A 19,438-nucleotide genomic window follows, 5' to 3' on the forward strand; every position below is an offset into this window, starting at 1 on the left:
TTCGAGTGATGATTTAGGCAAAAACAATGTTTTCCTTTAACTTTATTAGAGTGCGATTGATAACAGCTGTAATATAAGTGGTGCGGAAATCTAATTTAATACGTTTTATTCGTTACGCAGGATAAGTATGATTCTGATTAAAAAGTAGTAGTGTGATTTTGATAAGAAAATATAGGGCTGGACAAATAATCCGGATCCGAAAAACCGAACTGAACCCGATCCGAAAAAGTAGTACCAAATCCAAACCGAAATTGACTAAATATCCGAATGGGTCTAAAATTTTGGTATTTAGAGAACCGAAACCGAACCCAATCCGAACCGAAATATTTCGGGTACCCGAATGTATCGGAAATAGATTATTAACCTATATATTAATTATTTTTTAGATATAATGTATATTAAAAAATATCCAAAATATATTTGATACTTTTAACGTATCCTAAATACTTGAAAACATATACAAATAATCAAAAGTAAAGATCTTAAATAGTTAAAGTATACTCAAAATACCAAAAATATTTAAAATATTTATTTATTCTCTATCCAAATATTCAAACAAAACCAATTTATATGTTAAGTTTAGCTATTTTGACATATGTTATTCAAATTTATATGTAATATATTATTTTGTTTATAGATTTTGAGTATTTTAAAATATATGATGAATTTTAAAATTTTAAAAATAATTTAAATGGGTTATCTGAACCCGAACCGAACCCGCAAAGATCCGAACTGAACCCGAACCGAAATTTAGAAATATCCGAATGGGACTGAATTTTTTTACACCGAAAACCCGAAACCCGAATAGATCTGAACCGAACCTGAATGGGTACCCGAACGCCCACCCCTAAGAAAATAGTATATTTTTTTGTAAAAAAAAGTAAATAAATATATTAATACAACTGAATGTTTTTATTAAAATTAAACTAACTAAATATTTTAATTTCAATTTGATTTTTTTTGGAAAAATTAATTAGATTAAAAATGTAATTAAAATATTTAGTTATCTTAATTTGTAGTTTCTTTTAAAAAATTAGTTATCTTACTCCAGCGACTGGCCTTGCTCTGGGCGATATCCGAAGTATGGTTCGCTCGCTAGTTATATGCTTAACACATGCATCTGAGGTCAGAGGGGCCGCTAAGGTGAACGCTCAGCTTCAACTCTGACTATATATTATATATAAGTGCACTGAAGGTAAACTATGTCAATCTACAACTCAATGTGATTGGCTTCGCCCGGGCTCAGTCTCTTTCGGCCGGTATGTAGAATCGTCGGAGCGAGCAGAGCAGCGGAGTGAAGTGGGCTGTGTAATCATTTGATTTTTTGACTTTTTTTTGAATATAATATATAAGGGGTTCTCCTCCAGCTTCGCTGATGAAGCTAGGTTCCTCCAAGAGCTGAAAACGAATCCTTCGGAGGGCGAAGAAACTCATTAATTCATTGATGAGGGTCCCTCATTCAAATGTTATGCTTCGTGCTTCCCTCACATTTTGAGTTGATTCTTCCCAATTTCGAGAGTGAGATTGATCCGACCAAGTAGTAGTGCGGAAGCCAGTACCTACATGGCTAGTTTCCAGGCAAGCCATCCATATTGGCATAACCTTCTTCTATGCCATCTAGCTTTATAGCCGATAGTTTCCGTTGATCGTTATCTTCATCCATCGGATCAGCTCCTTCTTTTCTTATTTTTTCAATGACTGCTTCGCCTAGAGAACTTCTTTCTCTAGTCACTAAAGTGCGTTTCACCCTCGTACTGTCTATTTAGGCCCCCTGCCAGGTACTCCAGTCTCATTGCGTACCGTCCGTCTGCATCTTCTTGCCCTGTTTTCATAGTTGTTTGCTTTTCTTATATGGATTAGGCTTGGTTAAAAGCGTACCGTCAAGCAAGAAAAGGAACCGTACACTAGCTTTACCGAGTTGGCTTCTCCCGTTGGTCAAGCAGGCTTCGCTCCTGGCTTTCTGGTCTGTGATAAAAGCAATCTCTCTCCGGTTGGTTCGACTGTTAATGGAAAAATGAATAGATCCTTAGGAAGAAAAATGCTCTTTTGCTCTTGTGTAGAATCAGTTGTTACAGAAGGAGCGGTTTTCGTTTCGCAATGGAATCAGAATTAGCTACGATCAATGAAAATATCGTAGTATAGTAAGAGCCAACAAAGTAGCTGTAACGTGAACAGCTGAAGCTTTTTACCTTATAAGGGCTGCACCGCGCTGAATGATCAAATCCCATTTATTCTGATTTTTTTACATTCCAATTCCACTTTGAACGGCACGACTCTTTCGATTATTGTGCTGGCAATTTGAGTTGTCTCCCCAAATATTTCAATCGACACACTCGACGCAGATAGCTCCGGTGGCCCCGGCTTCTGCCTCTATCAGGCTTAGGCTGCCCCCACCCCCACAGCCACAGCATGGAGTAGCTGCTCCCGCGCTACAACCAATCCAAATTTTATACGGATCGATATATGATGATGCTAAACCGAGACCGAGATAGAGAAAGAGGGCGAAGAAACTCATTAATTCATTGATGAGGGCAATGGCGCCTCCCTTTGTTGGCTCTTCAAGACAAAAACACTCATAGGAATGGTGCTAATTCCCATGTTCCTTCTAGTCTTGTTTGGTTTCGAAAGCCTCCCCCTCCCTGTCTCTTACTCTTTGAAAGCTGTCATCCTGGATTTTTTTTTTAATGGTTTCTTTGTTCTCTTATTTGGATTGAAAGAAAGACAAAACTTCATTTTCTTCGACGAATTTTGGCTATGACCAATGCACCAATAGCTGAATAAGCGTAACAAAGCTACCTGAAAAAAGGCAAGGTGCACCTTGGGATTGAAATCGACGAATTGTGTTTTGCCCGAGAGATTGATTTAGAAAGATTATCCATTGGATAAAGAATGTAAAAATAGAAAGAATATAAATAAAGGCGCATACACGGGAAGGGGGCACCACTACTTCCAAGGGGAGACTAGCCTCATTACTTCTTGGTGGGCCTAACCCACCTACCCACTCATAAATCACGGTGTTCAGCTGACTTGAACTGATAGACCCCTATTGTATTGGAATTTAGCGCCCATCTTTTGACTGTTGTCAATGAATCTCTTCAATGTTCGATTCTACTCTATGTTAGAACATTTCTGTGAATGCTATTCTAATCTAAGTGGTCTTATTCTGTGTCCTGTGCTAGGAAGCATTACTCCTCTTTTCATTCCAAATTCAAGAATACGACCGATACGATTAATTGGTCTGTGTGCCTCTCTTATTACTTTTTGTATTCTCCTGTTCCTCGGATACAATTCGACTCTTGTACGGCCAAATCTCAATTTGTGGAAAGCCTTCGATGGCTTCCTTATGAAAACATCAATTTTTATTTGGGTATAGACGGTATCTATTTATTCTTCGTGATATTGACCACATTTCTGATCCCTATTTGCATTTCAGTGGGTTGGTCTGGTATGAGAAGTTATGGGAAAGAGTATATTACAACATTTTTAATTCGTCAATTTCTAATGATCGCCGTGTTCTGCATGCTGGATCTTCTACTATTCTATGTTTTTCCAGAAAGCGTGCCAATCCCTATGTTGTGCGGAGCGGAGTATCTTATATTCGCTGGGAGAAAACTTTTCCTCTGCAGGGGTCTTGTGCAGTAAACCCCCTATGGGCGGTCGTCCGTCGTCGTAAAGTAGTCCCCGCGAAGCTTTCGGGAAGAGGGGTAGTCTTGTGTGTAAGCATAGCATTTCTTGTCGAACCCGCCCAATCCAACTAAGAAGAACCGAACCTGACAAACACATCTTTTTCCTTTTGGGAGGGTACTCCGAGTAGTGGGTACCTCGTAGGACCTCGACCCGCCTACTCGGGTCTTGTATGGATAGGCAGGAAGGGGTGCTACTAGGTGTGTGTAGGGGTTGTGTTTGTTCGCGAGAATGGATTCCTCGTCAAGTCTGTTTGGGGGGGGGGGGGTGTGGACACACTTGCGCGAATTCAGGTAACGTCTACAAGGGATAAATCAAAAGGAAACTGTACCCGACCAGGGATGGACGTAAACTCGTAAGCTACCGAGGTTAGGGATAATCGTCCAGGTCTTATTGTGAAACAAAAAAGCCGCCCCGCCATAGCAAGCGGGTTGGTTCCTCTGTCGTCGCCGGATAGCTCTTGGCGAGGTACTTTTGTCACTCGACATAAAGGAGAGGAGACCTTAGGATAAGTTCCTAAAACAAAGGGGAGCAGAGGATCGACCCGTTCAGTAGAATTCCGAAGAAAGACTGTTGACAGCTGGTGGAGACATTTCTTTTGCCCCCGTCAAATCAAAAGGCGTTCCTCGGGCAGGGTTAAGCTCGCAAGAGGGTTCGAGAATAGGGTCCTGCCCTTCAGATTCTCAGATAGAAAAAAGAGTTCCAAACCTTTATGCATGCACCTCCGTATAAGTGCTGCGTATAAGTTCCGGCCAGGATAATTGGGAAAGATCAAACCCGAAAGAACCGCTCACATCACAGTAGTAGCGTAAAGGCCGTAAGTCGGGGGGCGGGGGGGGGGGCATAACATAAGGTAAGGCTATTACTTTCACATCTCTCTTTCTCTCGTACTATAAGAAAGAGAGATCCGCTGTGTGAGCAACCCGACTGTGCGTTACATGTGCTCTACAGGCCGCACTCCATCTTTCTTCTTAACGAGCCCATTTATCTTTAGATTTTGAAGACGGGCGTTGCGTTCGGTTTGAAAGGTATGGTTTTCAGTATGTCTCCAGATAGGGCGCCCCACTAGTCCGGCTAGCTAGTGAGCGGTTCTTTCGGGCAAGAAGCAGGTGCCGGGCCCTATGGGCGGGCATCTCCCGCAACGAAAGCTACCTAGTTCGCCACCACCCGAAAAGTAAAAGATTAGAGAGTCCAGGCTAAAAATACATGCATAGATAGTGGTCTAATGACAAGGGCCGACGACGGAAGCTCGGGACGGAGCCGTATGATGCGGAAGTCTCACGTACGGTTCCCTGAGAAGGGAGTGGCTACCTACTGGAGCTTCGACCAAGCACCCCCGGTCAATTCCGCTTTGGGGCCACCCCTTACTCTACCATTATTATAGGAGTATGGGGTTCGAGACAAAGAAAGATCAAGGCAGCATATCAGTTTTTCCTTTATACTTTACTTGGATCTCTTTTTATGCTATTAGCTATTCTGTTGACTCTTTTCCAAACAGGAACCACCGATTTACAAATATCATTAACCACAGAATTTAGTGAGCGGTGCCAAATCTTTCTATGGATTGCTTCTTTCGCCTCTTTCGCCGTCAAAGTGCCTATGGTACCAGTTCATATTTGGTTACCCGAAGCTCATGTAGAGGCACCTACGGCAGAATCCGTCATCTTGGCAGGAATTCCTTTAAAATTTGGAACCCACGGGGTTTTAAGATTTTCAATACCCATGTTTCCCGAAGCGACACTTTGTTCTACTCCTTTCATTTATACTTTAAGCGCGATTGCTATAATATATACTTCCTTGACCACTTCAAGACAGATCGATCTAAAGAAGATCATTGCTTACTCCTCAGTAGCCCATATGAATCTGGTGACTATTGGTATGTTTAGTCGGGCGGCGGCCGTTAGGTTACCTATTTTGAGTTATGGACACACAAGGCCAAAACATGTGTGTCGGGCATGCGACCCATCAACCTACTAGCAATGGGGGAGAAAACATAGCATGTCGCAACAAAAGCTTGATTCGAGGCGTCAGCAAAACACTGCTGTGTGTTCCCTTCAGTCCCTTAGCGCCCCGGGACGGGAGTGGGGGGGACGGTCGTTAGACGGCAACAGCAGCACCGGCTCCATGAAGTCTGAATCGAATCTTTCTGTTGGCTTTCCCAATTCATTCGTAAATCAAAATCAATGGGCTAGAAGTGCTTGCTTCTAGCTGCTTTGCCTGCTTCTTCTTATTATGGCGGCTATGTTGGCGTGGCGAAAATGAATGAAAAGCGAGATGCGTGCTATTTTCAAATCGATTGATAGATAGCCTGATCTGTTCTGATAGATCTAAAGAGTAGAAATAGATAGAGAATAGAGAGGGAATTAATTATAAGGTCTTTGAGCCTATTTCTATCTATTGATGAGACAACTATCTATTCTTGATCCATCAGAAAGAAATCGATATGTATCTGATGGAGTCTACATCGTACGTAGAGCGCCCCAGCGCTTTTTGGGCCAGATCAGTTTTCTTATCCATCGGTCCAATGCACTGGGCTCATCTCATGGAGGGAAAAGCAAAAATGTAGTTGTCTTGTTGTTGTTCGCCGCCTCGACGCATTCCCTTCTCTCCCCGGCATCGTCCCACACAGAAAGAAAGAGCATGGAGCCCCGGCTCGAGCCATAGGTCCGCTAACCTAAAGCGAGGAGTTGAGCCTGAACTGGCGAACCGAAGTCACTTTCGGAACCATACTTCCTACAACTAACATGTGCCCAGTCCTGCAGAAAGGCGCAAATGAACGTGAGCTGCTATACCGAATACCCCGCTGGCCATCGGGGACCGAGTGGTAAGGCCATGATCTGCAGGGGAACGGATCACTCATTCTTCCATTGGGGACAGGTGCACGAACGACAACTCCAAACGTCACACATCCGCCGCCTACTTACCGTTTAGGTGGCACCAGAGAGATCCAGCTAAGGAAAAAGAGTGTCGCGCCTGCTCCACTCCGCCGCGGTCTCATGAACTTCACGGAGGAACCTAGCTTCTTCAGCGAAGCTGGAGGAACCCCTTCCCGCGCGCAAAGAGAATGGGCGCTTTGCTTTGGGTCAGTTTTGGGGTGGGGGGGGGGGGGGGGGGGGGGCGCAGAGATACCAGAAGAATGATTCATTTGTTTGGATCGACAAGCTTTTTCAGCCCCAAAACTCAGAATCAATGGAATGTCTGTCCATAAACATCTATTCTATCTGTATATATAGGGGATCTCTTTATACATATTAAAGTCTTTTATGGCATGATATGATCGCCTAGCTGTAGCCGCATATCAGCTGTGCTCAATATGCGGATTTCTATTGGATCAGATCTTTTCTTTCGCTTTGCCGGAAGCTTTTTGACCTAGCGAAAAGCACTTTCGCGCAAGCAATGTAGAAGCTTTGCCAGAAGCCAGACGAGGAAGCGGTAGCTTCCCCCGCCCGACTAAAATACAAGAGTCGCGGCCTACTTTGATTGCGAAGGGGTTTGGCAACAAGCAAACGACTTTCTATCATAGTTGCAAGGGTACAAAACCTTAGTTCGCTGCTTTTCCCAGGGCCAGAGAAGGGCTTATACTGCTCGCCTTTGTTTGGTTTGATATATTCATTCAGTCAAAATACAAACTACAACAAAGTGGAAATGGAAGGGCCACTATAGAAGCTAGAACTTGCCTTATAGGTCGGCCTAACCAAAGCGTGACGACAACAAAAAAATACCCTTATGAATGGAATCTTAAGTAGGGGGCTTTGACCGCCCGCCTATCAATCAAAGAGGCAGAGAGTAAACGTACGCTCACCCGTAAGCTCGAAGAGCTTCCCTTCATTCGCTTCGCGGGAGCCGCACAGCACATAGCTGGAAGTCAGAGGTCCCATACTACCTGCCTAACCCTTCGCTCCGAGGGACCGTAGATCGGAAAGCACCCCATTTATCCAAAAGATAAGGGAAGGGGCCTATGTATTTGTATGACCCCTACGGAGGAACCCCTATCTCGGAGCCAATCACCTATTGGTCCTGCCACCACGCCGCAGAACGAGAGCTCGTGTGGAACCTTTTCTTTCTGGCGTAACAGCGGTGGAACGTAACAAAAGATTACGGTCGCCTAACATTAACATAAGGGCGGGGGGTACGGTAAACTCGACCAAAATATGACACCCGAAGGGCCCGAACGCACAATCCTATCCCATCCGAGTCCGAGTTTACCCCTTGCACTGTGGACAGCCGACTGTAGCATCATAAGGCTTGCAGACCTTTCGAGGTAAAAAAAAGAGGTACGGTACCATAGGAGGTTGGACTTTCTCAACGTGGTGTATAGCACGAAAAACCTTTCGATACAAGAAAGGGCCGTTCTCACATGAAAGAAGAGAATCAATCCTTTCTTCTCTTCTTTCTCTTTCTCGAGAAGGAAAGAAAGAGGATGGGGGGAGGGAGGAATGGGGCCGGTGCCCTTCTTTTACGGCCGTCACTCCTATTTGTCAACCGTGAGGAACTACCTCTCGGTCGGTGGGAAAGGAAAGGCTTGGGCCTACCTATATCCTGATAAGACCTCATAAAGGAACGGCGGGAGTGATAGGTTCCATATTGCCGAGCTGAAGGGCAAGACTTTTGTAAGTGATCGTAGTATGTGACGTCGTCTCGTCCACGTTGCATTGAAGAGTACCTACGCACTAAGTTCCGGTTCACTGATAAGGAAGATAGAGTTTGGCGGGGGTCTACGATGTGATACTCAAGTATGACCCGGGGAGATACATGTTAACTATGGGTAGGAAGCAGGAACCCTTATGTAAATAATTTCGGGGGGGGGGGGGTTACAGATCTCTTATACTACCATCAATCGACAGAGCGGAACGACCAGAAAAATAAGTGATGCTAGAAAGCCGTATGATAGGTGGTAACTATCTTGTACGGTTGGGGGGGTAATCGGCGTACTCCGGGAGAAATCTTTCGTTCTATCGAACATACAGGGAATTGGAGGTAGTATTCTACCGATGTTAAGTCATGGACTGGTTCCTTTAGCCCTTTTTCTATGTGTTGGTGTTCTATATGACCGACATAAGACTCGACTTGTTAGATATTACGGAGGTTTAGTGAGCACCATGCCGAATCTCTCTACCATTTTCTTTTCTTTTACTTTGGCCGATATGAGTTCACCTGGTAATCTTAATCCAAGACGTTTAGGAACTATTCAAAGACCACCACAATCAAGGAGAGATGATTTCACCATTGAGATAGAGTCAAGGGTTACTCCAGTGTCTAGAGCGGCCAATCGCTTAGCTCGCGTAAAGCTGACGAAGTTGAAAAAGAAGGTAGAGGATTTAATAGACAAAGGGTTCATCTGACCAAGTAGTTCTCCATGGGAGCACCAGTTCTACTTGTGAAGAAAAATGCTGGAAATTTTAAAACTTTGATTCTCGGAGACTGAATAAGGTCATATTTAAAAGCAAGTACCCGTACCATATGTTGAAGAACTGTTGGACCAACTACGAGGAGAATTTTTGTTTTCAAAGATTGATTTAGTTTCTGGCTATCATCAAATATCTGTAGCAGAGGAGGATGTGAGGAAGACAGTTTTTCGAACACGTTATGGACATTATGAGTTCGTAGTGATGCCTTTTGGGATAACTAATGGGCCAGCAGCCTTTATGAAATTGATGAACAACGTGTTTCGGGAGTATTTGGATAAGTGTGTAATTGTGTTCATTGATGATATCCTGGTCTACTCGAGGAGTAAAGAAGAGCACGAGTGGCATCTGCGCGTGGTGATGAATAAGTTGCGAGAACATCAGTTATTTGCTAAGTTGAGCAAGTGTAGTTTTTGGCAAAGGAAGATAGGATTTTTGGGGCATGTAGTTTCAGAAGGAGTGGTTGTGGATCCTGTAAAGGTAACATCAGTCAGTAATTGACATACGCCTAAAAGTGCCATAGAGGAAAGGAAATAAAATTTGAATGGTCTGGGCAGTGTGTGGAGAGCTTAAAGAAGCTCATGAGCGCCATAAACGTTATGCAGACAAAAGAAGAAAAGATTTGGAGTTTGAAGTTGGAGATGCAGGATACCTGAAAATGATAACGTTTAGAGGGACTAATAATCTGAGGAAGTTGAAGAAAATCAGACTGCGGTACATGGGACCATAAGTCATAACTGAAAGGATCGGGGCTGTAGCATATCAGTTGGACTTACCCGAGGAGTTGGCATATTTTCACAATGTCTTTCACATTTCAGTATTGTGCAAGGTGGTAAAGAACCTGAACTGAATATTCCAGCAGTACCTAGAGAAATCTTGTACTGTAAGGGAACTAAAGGAAAAGGAAAGAGTATTTCGAAAATTCATCTTGTTGGCAAACAGATGAAGTTCAAAAGATGACTTAGTATTTGAGAACTTTGCGACCAGATACGAAAGTGTTAGGCAAAGAACTAAAGTTGGATTGATAGATCTCGTTGCAAGGAAGACACAGCAACTTTTGGATCTCAATTACGAGGTAATCTCAGTTAGTTACTCAATCTACAAGTTGAGAGAAAACCATTACGTTTCTGAATTCGGTCCAGATCTGGTTTTTCTGTTTCGCAGAGCCATATTGGGAAGCAATTTCTGGTTGATACAAAAGGAGTTAGGTGACGTTCGTGATATTGTTATAAAGCTGACGTTACCATCTTTCTATATCCACTAAGAACGCTTCATGACGAGGTAAACTCTGGAAGTTATTCGATCTTCAATTTGGAGAAAAATCACTGTTTTCTGAATCCAGAAATTTTAAGTCCGAAACCTGTTTTTCCAGTTTCACATAGGGGTTTTGTGAGAAGTTTTTCCGGTGAACCAGAGAGAGTTAGGAGGCGAGTAAGGTGTCGCTGGAAAGATCTAGCGGCAAGGAATCTATATCTGATGACGTTATCTTGTTTAGAGTTTCAGATCACTAGAACAGAGTGTCAACCCGCTAGTTTCAGAACCTACTTTCAACCTTATGGCAAAGGTGAGGGTGCGATCTGTGGACTTTTATAATTATTAGTCAAGTTGTATTCTTAAATGATAGGTCTAGGAATTTGTTATGTTTGATTGTTTGATGATTATTTGTGTTGGGCTCAAAAACGGTTACGACAAATTTAACATTCAAAACGTCCGAGGAAGAATATAAGAATTTCTCCGAAGAGTACTTTTCGAAATAGATTCTTCCTTACGAAAAAGCTTTACGGAAGAAAGAATCGAGATGTCCGACGAAAGCTCAAAACAGGTCGTTACGCAGCGACCGAACGTCCGTCCCGCTACATAGCGACCGAGCTCGAGCCCAAGCTTGGTCGCTATGTAGCGACCGAGCGCTCGTCCCGCTCGGTCGCTACGTAGCGACCGAACTCGAGCCAAAGCTCGGTCGCTACGTAGCGACCGAGCGATCGTCCCGCTCGGTCGCTACGTAGCGACCGAGCTCAAGCCAAGGCTCGGTCGCTACATAGCGACCGAGCTCGAGCCAAAGTTCGGTCGCTACGTAGCGACCAAGCTCAAGCCAAGGCTCCGTCGCTACGTAGCGACCGAGCGCTCGTCCCGCTCGGTCGCTACGTAGCGACCGAGCTCGAGCCATAGCTCGGTCGCTACGTAGCAACCAGGCTCGAGCCGAAGTTCAGTCGCTGTGTAGCGATCGAACCCTTCCGAACATCGATACGACATCAATCCATGAATTCTCGTCAAAACTTCGAATGCTATCTCCCGAAGACCGTAGCAAGCTCAGTCCATGTTTTCCGCTATTCAAATCCATCAATCAAACTTCGCGGATTAGAAACCGCGGAAAGTTCATTCTTTATCGAAAAGAATTCGTAGTCAACGTGTCGAGTCGGAAGACGGCCCAAAAGGATCTAAAACACGACTCGAGGCCCATCCTACGATTTCTTAACCAAAAGCCCGTAAACAGCAGCACGGTTTACGCTTGGTCCACAAGGAAGGATAAATGTCAAGTTTCCGCGGATAAATACGGAAGTTTTGAAGATAATTGGAAGATTGGGAAAAATGGAATATCTCCATTTTTATGCTATGACGGCTTAAGGGTAGAAGAGTAAAAGCGTAAACCGACCTTGGAGCTAGTATATAAGGAGGCCTAGGCGAGGAGCATGGGGAGAGGACTTTTCAGAGCAAACTTAGCACTTAGAGCAATTTAGGCAATTTTCCGTTTTTGTTATTTCGAGCTGCGACTCAATTAGGTTTAGCCGTCTTAGGGTTGCTAGAACTAGGAATCTCGACGACAGCTCTCGAGCCCAGGCTTATACCTTGTTGTAAACGCTCATACGCAGATTCGGAATAAGATCTAATTTGCTCTCTTTTTCGATTTCTTATTCTTATCGTTGTTATTCTCGTGTTCTGATTGCTTGACGTGTGGTAATTAGCAGATATCCGGGTCCTCTGGGAAATTAGAGTTTTCCTAGTTTCCTTATTTAAACGGAAATCGACAGTGCGAATTTTGGTTCCCACAGTTTGGCGCTAGAAGGAGGGGGGACAGTACGGATCAATCTAACTCGCAAAAGCCACTCAACGATATGAAACGATATGCAAGACTCAACGTGCGCGAACGTCATCTCATTCAAGGGGGGAGCAACGGTCGATCGGGCCAAACCTCGAAACAACCTCCTTGTCATCGAGTTGACGATTCGAGATATCGACGTCGCTAGGGTGCTTATCGACACCGGTAGTTCGGCCGATATCATCTTCAAAGAAACGCTCGAAAAAATGGGGATCAATCAATCCAAAGTCACAAAATACCCAAGCCCACTGCTGGGACTTTCGGGGGAAATAACCATGGCCTACGGATCGATTAATCTCGCTGTCAAAGCCGGAACTGTGACGAACGTCACAGAGTTTCTAGTCGTTGACCATCCCGCATCTTACAACGTTATCATGGGGACGCCATGGCTAAACGCCATGCGCGCAATCCCATCAACGTACCATCTTTGCCAGTGCCGGTCCTAGGGAATCCAAGACCAGAAGCAAGTTACAATCTCAGGTAACCCAGGGCAGATGTTGCCACTAGACCAAAGGAATTTGATCATTTGTGGCCGAAATACGGCTTCCATGGCTTTCTTTGCCTCAAGTTCCCGACCCCTAACGGAGTCGAGGTTATATGGGGAAATCCGAGAGTCTCACAGGTTTGCTTCGCCGCTGAACTGAAACGAAAAAGACCAATCCTCGAGATCACTCCTAGAAAAGTAGAGAAAACGACCTCCAGCAAAGATACACGAGGTCAAGATTCAGCGGAACTCTTCTGGCAATCTCGCAGCATCGCAGCCCTAGACGAAAAACGCGAGCCAACATGCGAACCCGTGGTGACGATCTGTCTCGACGAAGCCTTCCCGGAACGCTGCGTTGAGATTGGAGCCAATCTCCGCGAGCCCTTAAGAACAGAACTCATAGCCTGTCTTAAAAAGAACCTCAATACATTCGCATGGGCTGCGGAAGATATGCCGGGGATCGACATTAACATAACATGTCACGAGTTGAATATCGACCCAACATTCAAACCCATCAAGCAGAAAAGGCGGAAGCTAGGACCCGAACGTGCTGCCGCAGTAAACGATGAGATCGAAAAATTGCTTAAAGTTGGGTCGATAACAGAAGTAAGATACCCAGACTGGCTCGCCAACCCTGTAGTAGTCAAAAAGAAAAACGGGAAGTGGCGAGTTTGCGTGGATTTTACCGACCTAAACAAAGCATGTCCAAAGGATAGCTTCCCTCTACCACATATCGATCGATTGGTAGAGGCAACAGCGGGCAACGAACTTTTATCCTTCATGGATGCCTTCTCAGGTTATAATCAAATTAGGATGAATCCCGACGATCGCGAGAAGACTGCGTTCATTACCGATCGCGGAACTTATTGCTATAAGGTAATGCCCTTCGGCCTCAAAAACGCCGGTGCAACTTACCAACGACTCGTAAACCGAATGTTCTCCAAACAACTCGGAAAAACGATGGAGGTTTATATCGACGACATGCTCGTCAAATCCCTCAAAGCAAAAGATCACGTGTCACATCTCGAAGAGTGTTTTGCGCAATTAAATTCCCATAACATGAAGCTCAACCCGACAAAATGTAGATTCGCCGTGGCATCAGGGGAATTCCTCGGCTACTTGGTCACATACCGCGGTATCGAAGCGAATCCAAAACAGATCAACGCACTAATCGAGATGGCTTCACCAAAGAATAAGCGGGAAGTCCAAAGACTGACCGGCAGAATCGCAGCGCTCAACCGATTTATTTCACGATCAACAGATAAGTGCCTGCCCTTCTACGACGTCCTGCGAGGAAATAAAAAATTCGAATGGTCGGAGGAGTGCGAAAACGCCTTCCAACAGTTGAAGCGCTATTTAGCTACCCCTCCAGTCCTCGCAAAACCCGTGGAAGGGGAACCTTTATTCTTGTACATCGCTGTGTCGGCAACGGCCGTAAGCGGAGTCCTGATCAGGGAAGAACGCGGGGAGCAGAAACCTATTTTCTACATAAGCAAAACCTTGCTGGATGCCGAATCTAGGTATCCGTTGATGGAAAAATTGGCATGCGCGGTCGTAACATCGGCCCGAAAACTAAGACCATATTTCCAATCCCACACGATTGTCATCCTCACGACTTTTCCCTTACGGACAATTTTGCATAGCCCAAGTCAATCAGGCCGATTGGCTAAGTGGGCGGTCGAGTTGAGCGAGTATGACATCGAATACCGACCGAGGACAAGCGCAAAATCACAAGTGCTCGCAGACTTCCTGGTCGAACTTCCAACGGGAACAATAACCAATGAGGAACCAAATTCCACCTGGCTCCTCCACGTCGACGGATCCTCATCCAAGCAAGGATCGGGTATCGGAATCCGTCTCACCTCTCCGACGGGCGAGATCTTGGAACAATCGTTCAGGCTGGAATTCCATGCCTCGAACAACGAGGCCGAATACGAGGCATTAATCGCAGGGCTACGTTTGGCTCACGGATTAAAAATACGTAATCTCCACGCTTACTGCGACTCCCAGTTAGTGGCCAGTCAATTCAGCGGAGAGTATGAAGCCAGAGACGAAAGGATGGACGCGTACCTCAAATTGGTCCAAGGTCTAGCTCAAGACTTCGACTCTTTTGCCCTTACGCGGATCCCCCGTTCCGAGAATGTCCAGGCGGACGCCCTCGCGGCCCTAGCATCAAGTTCCGATCCAGGACTCAAAAGGGTAATTCCGGTCGAGTTCATCGAACATCCGAGCATCGGACCACCAATCGTCGTCAATCTCATAGAAGGCCAAGACGACGAAGAAGAAATTATCATACCACCACCATCAGAGCAATCTGATTACGGCTGTGATACCCCATGGCTTCAGACGATTCGAGACTACATCGTCGACGGGCAACTACCCGCCGAAAAATGGGCAGCTCGCAAGATCCACACACAGGCCGCACACTACGTAACAGTGGACGGCGAAATCTACAGATGGAGATTCTCCGGACCACTCATGACGTGCCTGGAAGGAGAAAAGGCGAGAAAAGTAATGGAGGAAATACATTCCGGCTCCTGCGGCAACCATTCCGGCGGGAGATCACTAGCCGTGAAAATCAAACGCCATGGATACTATTGGCCGACAATGATCGGAGATTGCGAAAAATTCGCACGAAAATGCGAAAAATGCCAAAGGCATGCACCAACCATCCGACAACCGGCCGAAGTTCTTTCCTCCATCACATCGCCCTACCCCTTTATGCGCTGGGCCATGGATATTGTCGGACCTCTGCATAATTCAAAGCAAAAGCGTTTCCTTCTAGTCCTTACCGATTTTTTCTCAAAATGGGTAGAGGCGGACTCGTACGCAAGTATAAAGGACGTCCAAGTCGAGAATTTCGTATGGAAAAACATCATCTGTAGGCATGGAGTTCCTTACGAGATCGTAACCGATAACGGGTCTCAGTTCATCTCCACCCGATTCGAAGCATTCTGCGAAAAATGGAAGATACGACTCAACAAGTCAACTCCCAGATATCCGCAGTGCAACGGACAGGCTGAAACAATCAACAAGACCATTCTCGACGGACTGAAGAAACGCTTAGAGGCCAAAAAAGGCAGATGGGCCGACGAACTCGAGGGAGTCCTCTGGTCTCACCGTACCACCCCAAGGCGAGCAACGGGAGAAACTCCCTTCGCTCTGGTATACGGCACGGAATGCATGATTCCCGCGGAAGTTGAATTTCCCGGTGTTCGAAGAAGGTTATTACCCGAACGAGAGGAACTCAACGATGCTATGCTCTTGGATGATCTCGACCTCATTAACGAGCGCCGGGATCGAGCGCTTATCCGAATTCAAAACTACCAGCACGCCGCTGCAAAATACTATAATTCCAACGTACGAAATCGTAGGTTCAATCAGGGGGATCTGGTCCTTCGCAAAGTTTTCCAAAACACCGCTGAACGAAACGCGGGAAAACTCGGAGCAAACTGGGAAGGTCCCTATAAAATCGAAAAAGTCGTCCGACCAGGTTCTTACGAAATAGCCAACATGCAGGGCATAAAAATTCCTAGAACCTGGAACGCGATGCATCTCAAAAAATACTATCACTAAACGAACCAACCTGCAATCACTGAACTACGAGACGGCTTGTTCTCCGCAAGGAGTACGTAGGCAGTTTGCCGGAAGACAAATTCAGCTGTCCCCCCTCATTAAAAAGGGGGGAGTGGGTACGTATACTCGTATACTCACCAAAATCGAAAAAACTTTTTACCACGCTCTTGGTGTTTTCTACTTATCAAAACCTCCTCGCCTGTAAAATCAGTGCGAGGTCTTCGGATATTAGTTAACCGTTTAGGAGAAGCCACTTTTGGCATCACGAGACGTCGCAAAAGATGCCTCAAAAGTTTATTTCTTTCGAACGAACGAAACTTCCGTCACAAAAGAAACATATATATGCACACACTAGCACCTATTTTGCGCAAAAATATTCGAAACAACGGCACACGCCACCAAGTCCGATGCTGATGACATCGAACTCACAAAACGTCCTAAACAGACATTGCCATCTCACGAAGATGACTCTCTTACATCCGACACAAGGATAATAGCGCTATAAAAGAAATCCGAAATTTGGTCTAGCACTTCCGGTCTCCGGAGAGATGCTCGATTCGTATCAAACAAGTCGTATAACCCGAGAACCTATCGCGGACTTTACACCGATACGAATCAGGAAGAAATCGCGACAGGAAAAACGATAGCCGGTTAGTCACCGCACAATCCTTAAACCGAGAGTAAACCTAGGTCTTGCCCTAAACCCAGCGCACTGGTCTCTAACATCTCGAAGGCATGATATCGAAAGATAAGAGATTCTTAAACCATGCCTCTATGTTAATGTTCGACATCTTCAGCACCCCCGCAGAGTTCACATCTCGCGGAAGAACTCTCGAAACAGGTCTCGAATGAAACATTTCACAATCGAAGAAGGATATGAGACGACAACTCATCACCTTCCTCCCCACTATCCGCAAACTCATAAGAAGCGCTATCCGATTATCTTACCATAAAAAGAAAGCCGCAGAGCGGCAGGGATTCAAAGCCACACACGGCCAGTCCCGAAATACAAATAAGGCCATTCAAGGCCGAAACATAAAAACATAAAAAAAAAATCTCTGGCAAGAGATCTAACCCAAGTCATCCTCAGAACTTACGCCCCCTCTTCACCCGCTGCCTCGTCCGAGCCTGGAGCCGCGCCACCTCCGTTTTCTCCGACCATAGGTCTTTCCCCTCTGGGTCTTTGGAACACGTCGGAAGGAAGCACGCAGATTTCAGGTCGGCCAGGACGAGACCGAAATCTCCATTCTCGGCCGCCATATCTCCCTTGCAGCCGGACAGTCAGGCCTCTTCGGCCTCCAAGGTCGGGGGAGTCTCACTTTGGAACGACCGAACCACGGCCATCCCGCCCTCAATCGTTGCCAAAGCTAGATCCCTGCTCCGGATACACTCGAGGGAACCCAGGGAAGCAGAAATATTCGCCAAGCGAGCTTGAAACTCCGCGCGAAGGGCATCCGTAGCCTCTTGGATCCCACGGCGCGCTAGTCCCGCGTCACTCTCGATCTGACGCTGGAGTCGACGCACCTCCGAGGATTTGGCCTTCCTGGCCTTCTTTTCCTTAAGTAAGGAACTCGCCGTGTTTCCAAGGTCCCTCTCAAGCTCTCCTATCGCAACCTCGAGCTTCGACACTTTCGCAGAGTGAGAGTCCTTGACAGCCGTCAACATGGCCTCGGTTTCGGACCATCTGCCCTGAAGCTCCACCAACTCCCCGGAAAGGCGACTGGTCTCAGAACCACATTCGCCGATCATCCCATCTATCAACGATATGAACTGCGAACGGTGAAAATTCTTAAGACGAAGTCCAAAAAAAGAAAGCACAAAAGACGACCGAGAATTCAAACAAGAGATAAACCTTTCCGCGAAGTCCCGATGCTAGGCTCGATCCGCCTCGCTGCGAATTCTCCCCGTCACCACTCTTGGCAAGTTTCCTCTTCCGACTCTTAGGCTGAGTAGCCAGGACAGCGCTAGGAGCACGCAATGCCAGAACGACGTCTTTTCTGGCTGGAGGAGGAGGCATAGAGTCAGCGGCCTTCTCCTTGTCCTCGACGAGGATCGGAGTCGTGGAAGATCCTGCAGGTAGGGCTTGCGGGAGAAGAGCCATGACTTCGGTCCCATGACACGAGGCAACGACCTGCGCGGAAGAAGACGGAAACTCAGAGCCAGCTTGAGCTAGTTCTTTCTCGGCTTGACGACGAACTAGTTCCTCTCGGAAAGAAAGATGACCGGCAACACAAGCCGGCGCTTCCGCCGGAGAAGTTAGAACCGGAGCCGGAGAAGTGGCCTCGCCCATCTCGACGTCGGAATCCTTCTTATCACCTTGGGAGGAAGACATGTTGAAAGGAAAGTTATGAAACTAGAGAGTTTTTTAATTTTTGAATGAGTTTGAAGGAATGAAGAAGGGAAGGCGTGAAGAAAATGAATGACAAGAGCTCACTACTTATAGAAGTATGGATTCGGAATTTCGTCTCGACAACTTTTTTCCGCGGAGTTTAAAATGTGAATTTCGTCCAATACACATAACCTTGTCAAAGTCATCTATCCGCCCGCTAGAGTCACAACTCTAACGGACTGGGGGGCTAACTGTTGGTGTCAAAAATGGTTACGACAAATTTAACATTCAAAACGTCCGAGGAAGAAAATAAGAATTTCTCCGAAGAGTACTTTTTGAAATAGATTCTTTCTTACGAAAAAGTTTTACGGAAGAAAGAATCGAGATGTCCGACGAAAGCTCGAAACAGGTCGTTACGCAGCGACCGAACGTCCGTCCCGCTCGGTCGCTACGTAGCGACCAAGCTCGAGCCCAAGCTCGGTTGCTACGTAGCGACCGAGCGCTCGTCCCGCTCGGTCGCTACGTAGCGACCGAGCTCGGCCAAGCTCGGTCGCTACGTAGCGACCAGGCGATCGTCCCGCTCGGTTGCTACGTAGCGACCGAGCTAGAGCCCCAGCTCGATTGTTACGTAGCGACCGAGCTCGAGCCCCAGCTCGGTTGCTACGTAGCGACCGAACGCTCGTCCCGCTCGGTCTCTCCGTAGCGACCGAACGCTCGTCCCGCTCGGTCGCTCCGTAGCGACCGAACTGAAGCCAAAGCTCGGTCGCTACGTAGCGATCGTCCCGATCGGTCGCTACGTAGCGATCGTCCCGATCGGTCGCTACGTAGTGACCGAGCTCAAGCCAAGGCTCGGTCGCTACGTAGCG

General features: G+C 46.3%; 1 protein-coding gene across 1 annotated transcript; it reads left to right on the top strand.

Annotated features, from left to right (window-relative positions):
* Nucleotides 1-5,002: 5,002 nt before the first annotated feature.
* Nucleotides 5,003-9,041, top strand: LOC125580698 (NADH-ubiquinone oxidoreductase chain 4-like). Its single transcript, XM_048745676.1, has 2 exons — nt 5,003-5,572; nt 8,641-9,041. The coding sequence occupies exons 1-2, from the start codon at nt 5,146-5,148 to the stop codon at nt 9,024-9,026; spliced, it is 813 nt and encodes a 270-aa protein (XP_048601633.1). The 5' UTR covers nt 5,003-5,145; the 3' UTR covers nt 9,027-9,041.
* The last annotated feature ends 10,397 nt before the right edge of the window (nt 9,042-19,438 follow it).

This window comes from Brassica napus, chromosome C1 (assembly GCF_020379485.1).
Source record: "Brassica napus cultivar Da-Ae chromosome C1, Da-Ae, whole genome shotgun sequence".
In the NCBI taxonomy this organism is placed as follows: Eukaryota; Viridiplantae; Streptophyta; class Magnoliopsida; order Brassicales; family Brassicaceae; genus Brassica; species Brassica napus.

Excerpts from the sequence above, each read along its gene's own strand:
- LOC125580698 (XM_048745676.1), top strand. The coding sequence starts at position 5,146 with ATGCTATTAGCTATTCTGTTGACTCTTTTCCAAACAGGAACCACCGAT. Across the intron at positions 5,573-8,640 it reads GACTATTGGTATGTTTAGTC|CGAACATACAGGGAATTGGA; the intron begins GGGCGGCGGCCG and ends CTTTCGTTCTAT.